Source organism: Sorghum bicolor, chromosome 10 (genome assembly GCF_000003195.3).
Source record: "Sorghum bicolor cultivar BTx623 chromosome 10, Sorghum_bicolor_NCBIv3, whole genome shotgun sequence".
NCBI classification, from domain to species: Eukaryota; Viridiplantae; Streptophyta; class Magnoliopsida; order Poales; family Poaceae; genus Sorghum; species Sorghum bicolor.
The window spans coordinates 13,619,555-13,627,517 of record NC_012879.2 but is presented as its reverse complement, the minus strand read 5'-3'; the positions used below and the strand labels follow the sequence as shown (position 1 = coordinate 13,627,517).

The window sequence follows — 7,963 nt, the reverse complement described above, 5'->3', positions numbered from 1 at the left end:
GTTATATATATAAGTCCAGGTAAAAGAAATTCTCCATTGTTCGGTAGTTAGAGGAAGACAGACAAAAAAAAAGATAGACGAAAAAAAGAACCTGAAATTTTGCCTCTTTATTATTAGATATAGATATATATAATTAGGTAATAGAGATATAGATATAGATTTGATAGTTTTTTTTTCTTCCGTTGCAATGCACGGGTATTTTTGCTAGTACTATAAAAGAGAAAATTTTACTGACGGTTCTCAAACTTCTCCCAAGTTCTCATCTAGGTCCCGTTACTTTCAAAATACACATCTAGCTCTCTAAACTTGTCCTAAGTTCTCATCTAGGTCCCGATACTTTTAAACTGCGCATTTAGCCCCCTAAACTTGTCCCAAGTTCTCATAGAGGTCTCAATACTTTTAAATTGCATACTCAGGTCCTTGAAGTTGTATTGTTGTACCATTATGGTCCATCCGCCCCTGCATGAGCATCCTAACCTTCGCCAAACCGCACATGCCTGTCTTACTCACATTGCCATGCAGCGCTGCAACATGCTTGACCTACCCATGCATGCCAACATTGCATTGTCATGTGGTGTCACAGTGCCATGTCGTGCTCGTCGCACCGCCATGCTGCGTGCTCCACTCACCCTATTGCACTATAACGATGACCCTATCATTGTCGATGGAGGTGAGGAAGGCTGGGAGTGTAAGTAACTAAGTGTGAAGAGATGGTGCTAGCATGAGCTCCTGCTCGATGAGGGACATGAAGGAGTGTGGTGGTGGCTGATGTGGTGTTGAATGTGATTGACGCGAGATGCCACAGTGAAGTCGAGTATGAGTGAGTCAAGCAGAATCGAGGAGGGTCATAGCAGTGAAGCCTTGGCTAGGATGTGTGGTAGGGAAAGCACGACAAGGACGACCAAGCGACGGAAGTAGGTCCTAGGAAACTAGTTGTGCACATGCAACACATTGTGTGGGGAAGGAGATGGACCGAAAATGTAATACAATTTAAAGGAGTTGGATGTGTATTTTTTATGTACTAGGACTGAATCAGAACTTGGGACAAGTTTAGAGAGCTAAACACGTAATTTGGGACCTGGATGAGATCTTGAGATAAGCTTAAGGAGCTAAATGCGCAATTTAAAAGTATCGAGACCTGTTCGGTTCCTTTGGAAACCTTCCCGGACCATTATTTATATAACGTCAGAATTAATCCGGACATGCAATGGCTCATTCCGAAGGAAACGAGAGGTCTTAGAGAGCTGAATGTACAATTTAAAAATAGGGGGACCTAAATGAGAACTTAGGATAAGTTCAAGAACCGCCAGTGAAATTTACTCCTATAAAAATATATCTTATAACGAATCTACCAACACTTATTTAGTATTATACAAAAATCTCTGTTGCTCAAATGTGGACTTGGCTCAGTTTGGACCTGTTAATTTTCACTTGTAGCTAACGCACATTTTTGTATGGATTTGTTTAGATTCACTTAAACTAATTATTACTCTCTTGTTTTTAATTTGTACTCCCTAGCTCCATCCCGTAATATATAGTGTATCTTAGCATTCAAAATTTGTCCTCAAATATAATACATTCTAGAGAATAAAAACCAACTTTACAGTAAATATTTTCCATCTATCAAACAATCATCATCAATCACATTAAAGATAGTACATGATTAGAAAATAAAATAAGGCTACATACGTCTTTTATATTCTTTCTTAATTTATCGTAGAATCTCAAAGATGTATTGTATTACACGACGGAGGGAGTAGTTCATTGTGGCTTTATTCTAAATAAACCTTCTTTAACTTTAACTAATTTAGCAACCAGATCCTACTATTGATTTTCGCTGACATCACGTGTGTCTGCTTCATACAATAGACGTACTCCCTCCGTACGTAATATACCATATTTCTTTTGTCTCTAAAAACTTCGACTCCTAAAATCCGTGCCAGTTATTTTATAAAGTTTAATCAAATTTATAGAAAAGAGCATAAATATATCTATAACATAATGAGTATTTTATAAAAATATTTTCTATGATAAATCTAATGGTATTAATTTGGTACTATAAATCTTAGCGTTTTTTCTAAAAATTCGGTTAAAGTTTTAAAAGTTTAACATAGTACAACTCTAGAAATTAAAGCTTTTTGAAAGATAAAGGGAGTACTTTGTGTTTTGCACTTTCTTATACGGAGACTAATGTCCGAACACAAAGCACTAAAATATCTCTAAAAGAAGATAGAGATGGACTTGTAGGAAATATGTATTGGGAAAAAGGGCATAAGAAAGTAAGAATGTCAAGTATTTTATTAGAACAAAGTTAAGTGCTATAATGTCATGTATTCTAGGAGGGAGGAGGGAGTACACGGTCCACTGATTAGTAGGAATAAGAGCCCCGGAGAGAGAGAAGCGTCAGTCGAGCTAGATCAGAGAGTAAAGTATTGCAGAAAAGTACTAGGTGAGGTGAAGTGGAGCAGGGTTTGTCTGGTCCCGTTCCTATCCCATATCTGTTCTTCGTCAACTACGAACGAGAGGCTTGCGCTCCAGTGCTGTTCATAGTCGCACACCCATCCTGCCATCCATGATAAAGACTTGACGGCAAGACACATCAGCGGCGCATGATCATTGACAAATCACCGGCCCACGACAACTGCTCCGACATAGTAGATCGCACGAGCAAAAAGTGCCACACTACTCCCACTCAATCCCACCCAGAAATCATCTCCACACACCATGTCCATCTCCATGTCCGTGGAGATCCCCATGGATCAGCCGGTCTCCAGCTCCACCCCACTTCGGGGCGCCGTCTGCGACGTGGTCGACGACGAGGACGAGGCGGCGCCGCCTCCGGCCAATGCTAGGCCCACGCGCGTGCTCATCTCGCCCATCGTGCCTATCCCCGCGGACGGCGGCGCTTCGGCTGATGCTGCGCTGCCGCCGGCGTACACCGGCGTGCTGTACCTGCACCGCCACAAGTGGCCCGCCGTGGACGACGACCCCGGCAAGAAGCGGGAGAAGTGGCTCAAGGAGATGCGCGGCTGGCTCATGGTGCTCGCCGTGCTCGCCGCCTCCGTCACCTACCAGGCCGGGCTCAACCCGCCCGGCGGCTTCTGGCAGCAGGACGACGCGCAGGGCAACGTCGCCGGCACGCCCGTGCTCCAGTCCAAGTTCCCCAAGCGGTCGGAATGAAATTCATTCATCAGTACAATTACAATTATTGCAGGCTCGAACAGCTCACAAAACGTACGGACCAATGGTATCCCCCTGCAGGTACACCGTTTTCTTCTACTTCAACTCGACGGCGTTCGTGACGTCGGTGGTGATCATCGTCCTGCTCATGAACGAGTCCTTCTACCACTCGGAGGCCAAGGTGGAGGCGCTGGAGATCATCGTCGTGCTGGACATGGCGGGACTCATGGGCGCCTACATCGCCGGCTGCACCCGCGAGGTGTCCTCCTCCATCTACATCATCGTCCTCACACTCGTCGTCTTCCTCTACGTCGTCTACACGGCGCAGTTCCTGCCCAAGCTCTGGGGCCTAGTCGTTGACGTGCCCTTCCTCCACAAAGCGGCCCAGGGGGGCGCGCTGCCCGTGCCGCAGAACATCCTGGACGGGGCCAGGCCGCGGACCGACACCATCGGCCGGACCAAGTCGGCGCCGCCGCGTTAGGTAGGAATGTAGTAGGATTAATAATTGGTCGTCACAGTCACAGTTCGCAGCAGAGGAATGAATCAGTGGTCATGTTCCCTAGAGCTTTACCACTGCAACCAACTGTCAGTCCGCACTTTACGTAGATGTATGTGTTGCCAAAACCAACTGTTATAGACCGTGCTTGATACAACTTGTTTTTATAAAGTTTAACATAAGGTTGATATATGCCTTGTGTGTCGAGTTGTGATGAGCGATTGACACGAGGTAATCGATCTTGGTTAAGTTTGGAGACTAACCATGACGTGAGCGTATGTGCAACATGTCTGTTGGTTGTGTTGGTGTGTAGGGGTGAAGGTTGGTAGGATGAGGAGGAGGGCGAGATGAATTTCACCATATAAAAGCATTGTGGAGAGCCCATCAAGACAATTAAGACGGATATATCATTTGCCATATTTGGAGCACTAGAGAGAAAGTCCTCGATGGATACGACCCGGAAGACTCTACAAGACCCTAGAACCATCATCCATCACAAGACCAGGAACTAAACCGACAAGATTCCATAGCTCCGCGAAATAATCTTTTTCAAGGATTTATCCAGAAGCTAGAAAAGAAAAAAATCCATCCATGACACGACTCATTATGCAAACGGATTGGAAAGAGGCACTAGAAGGACGTAAAAGACACCAGAAGACACGAGAACAAAGCGGGAGATCGGGGGCGGCCACAACATGCTAGGCCGGCCAGCCTGGGCCCACCTAGAAGCCACCTCTCCTTTGCGTGACGGCTTCCAACCTACCTCTACGACGTATCTTGACCCTTGTTCTATGTCAATTTGATCCAAGGGCTACGGTTCATTCCAGCAGACTATATAAGTAGAGGCAGACCCCCTAGAGGTATCAATCTATTAGAATCCATCATAGATCAATCAGTCAACCATATCCCATTGTTTAGAGCTCCACCAACTAGGGCATAGCTAGAAACATAAGAATAGGAATTAGAGGAGTCAAACAATGCTTGGATTCTAGATCTAGTCACGAGAAGGCAAGGTAAAGTCTTGTACTTCTCTCTTGTATTCAACATTGTTAATCTATTTGAGTTATTTGTCTTCTAGTTCATTTTGTTTATCTTCTAGTTCATCTTTTGTTCTTCTAGTTCATCAATGAGATCATCTAGTTCATCTTATTCTTGTTCTAATTCGTCTAGTTCATCGTCTAGTTCATCGTGTTCTTGTTTAGTTCATGTTTCCCTCTAGTTCTTATTCTAGTTCGTGTTTGAGTTGAATACTTGATATAACTTGGTATAATTATATATTCATAATTATAATGTTTATTGCCTACTTTGACTATATGTTTAGTATAGTTGGATTAGCTTTGTGTTTATGCCCTTGTTCGTATAGCACTTACCCTTTGAATTCAGGGGTGGGTGGTAAAAGTTGTGTAAGTGTGGTGCTTAGACTATGGCTATCTCTGAATGTGTTGATGGTCATTAACTCAGAAATTTGACTGTCAATTTCTCTCAAAAATAGGGAAATTTGGTAGACTAACACCACATATGCATTTACTTCTAACTTAGTTCCACATGTATTTGGAGAATTATATTTTTTATAGGACACATATACAAATACATAAAGATACATCCGAAAGGCACTTTTTTAAAGCATATATGTTTATGCAAACAAGCAACAAAAGCCACAAAGTGATGAACTCCAACACAGTTCCCCCTAGCCAAGCCTTCATCAGAGGCCTCTGGGGCCCAGCTGGCAAAGGTGGTGTGGACAGGAGGTGGTCCCTAGGGACCGGCCGGTCTCTTGGACCGGCCGGCCCCTGGCTAAGCCCAAACCAAACCGCCTTCAACGTGTGGCTGCATGGCACCTCCTAGAGTCGGTTCATCATGTGTTCAAGCGTGACCTATGGAGCATTACTGACTTACCTCCCTTGTATAAATATGGGGCACCCCTCCTCTCAAATCATCACACAAAGGAGCAAAACTTAGGAATAGTAGCTGTAGTTCAGCATTAGAATAAGAGAGGAGAGTGTGAGAGAAAAGAGCAAGAGAGGTAGCTGAAGCTTGAGCAGCTCCTCAAGCGTAGTTTGTACGCTTAGGAGGGAAGCCAAAGCTAGCAACCTCTCTATTTGTATCCATATAAGATTCGTTTGAAGTAAGGATCTTAAGTTCTTCTATTGTTACTTAATTTGTAGAATTTATATTTGTACTACTATACCTTGTGTGATCGACGTTCGTTCTAGTAACGAATGCTCTAGTAGAAGGGCCCTTGGAAGATAGGTAACCCTTGCGCGCACACTAGAGTAATAGTGAGCAACGTAGACGTGGTGTCTAGGTTGAGCGTTATCTTCGGTTTGCCTCTCTTTCTCCAGTGAGGTGGATAGCGGCATGTGGTTGTTGATGGTAGATAAGTAAACATAGCAAGAGAAAGGACTAAAATCAGAATATCATCTAGCAATAGGTGTTATCTCTAACAAAATTCCACAAGTTTTGGTGATTGTCTATTTCTATAGGGGGGTTAACAGAATAAGAATAAAAGGAGGTCCATATGTCAGATTTACATAGAGAGATGACCTCATTGGTAACCCAGGAATACACTAGAACACTCGAGGAGGCACCCCTGCAAAGTGGGGCCCACCTGGCAGCCAGCCAAGGGTGGGTGCCCACCTGTCAGGGCGGCCGCCTGGCCATCTCCACTAATGGAGAGCAACCTCATGGATCCTGCCGGCACCGCCTTTGAAGAGTAATCTTGGCCATCCATCAAGGTCGGTTTGATCCGAGGGCTGTGGTGCTTCCTAGGGGGCTATAAATACAACCCTAACCCCCCTGGGGAGGAGGAATTCATTATTCTCTAAGGAATTTATATAGAGAGAATTTAGAGAAGCCTAGAGCCACCATCTCAATTAGATCTCTATAGTTTTATAGCATAGGTACATAGGAATAGATCTAGAAGGAGTCAGGCCTAGCTTGGAGTCCGGATCTATCTTCGTTCTTGGTAATTTCTTATTCTTTTTGTGATATTCATATTAGTTCTTGTTACTATGAATATGACTTTGATCTATTTGATTATATCAGAATTGACTTTCTTCTATTTGCTTATGTTCTCAATTATATTGTTATTAGTGCTACTATGAATATGACTTTGATCTATTTGATTATTAAACTAGCATCGACATGTCAATATTTTTCAATCTTGGTCCCGAATTATTAAACCCAAAATAATTATAGAATTTGTATCTCCTTTGGAACCAAGTATGAACTAAACTTAAAACAAGTAAAGCAACCCACATAGATATAGAATCCAAGGTAAACATTTGGGAAAGCTTTAACTCACATAAAATATTGTCATCGGCCTCTTGATAAGGGATAATATGTTGGCTGATGCAATCTGAATTTATTTCATGATCAACAAGTAAATTAGTTTTCTCAATCGGTCTCTTAGATGTAGCAATTGAACTAATATGACCTCTAAATTCTATAAAATATTTGCACCTTGTACTTTGTTAATCATGCCGAAGAAGTACATGTCCTTGATTTGTATGATGTTACCCTTCTGAAAACAATTTGTAGGGGCTAGATCTCCATTAATGATACATCAATCATCAGATAAATGCAAAACCCCTTTAGCACCTGAAAAATCAAGTCTAGCCAATTTCTTGCGCTTCCCTTATTTTGATACAACTAGACTTGTTTGTTGAGAAGGAACCGATTCAGATTGGATATTGTTTTGTTCGGTCTTGTCAACCGAACTCTCGTTTATATCCCAAGCAGCTTTAATCTCAAGACAGTATTCATTAGATTTATACTTGATTAAGAGAAGTATTATATAATTATTAAAACAAATATGCCATTTAATACGTCCATGCTCAGGGAGAGAAAGCATGCCATTTAAAATCTCAGTAATTCAGCTTTTTAAAGTTGAAGCTAAATCATGAATATTAACTTCTACATGTGGTGCTATATTTTTATTGATTCGGCTAAGGTTACTAGTAACACGTGAAGCTGTGTCACACCCATATTTTAAGAATAAAATAGGATGCATAAAAGACTCATATGTGCCCCAGGAATAGTCGCACACATAAGTAGACAAATCTCAAATGTACCATTGCAGTGTTTATTACATAGCGGAACGATAATAAATCACATAGTCTTATACAATAATGATAACATGAAGTAAACAACGCTCTCGACGGAAGCTCCACACAGGGACACTGTTGACTGGTTGACTCCAAACCTAGTACTCATAACGGTAGTCCTCATTCCAATCATCATCATTAGCATAACCTGGGGTGTTGGGAAATTGCAAGAGTGAGCACA

At 42.4% G+C, this 7,963-nt stretch overlaps 1 protein-coding gene across 1 annotated transcript; it reads left to right on the top strand.

Annotated features, from left to right (window-relative positions):
• Nucleotides 2,416–3,868, top strand: LOC8076404. Its single transcript, XM_002438204.2, has 2 exons — nucleotides 2,416–3,170; nucleotides 3,262–3,868. Exons 1-2 carry the CDS (start codon nucleotides 2,725–2,727, stop codon nucleotides 3,659–3,661), a joined length of 846 nt encoding a protein of 281 aa, XP_002438249.1. The 5' UTR covers nucleotides 2,416–2,724; the 3' UTR covers nucleotides 3,662–3,868.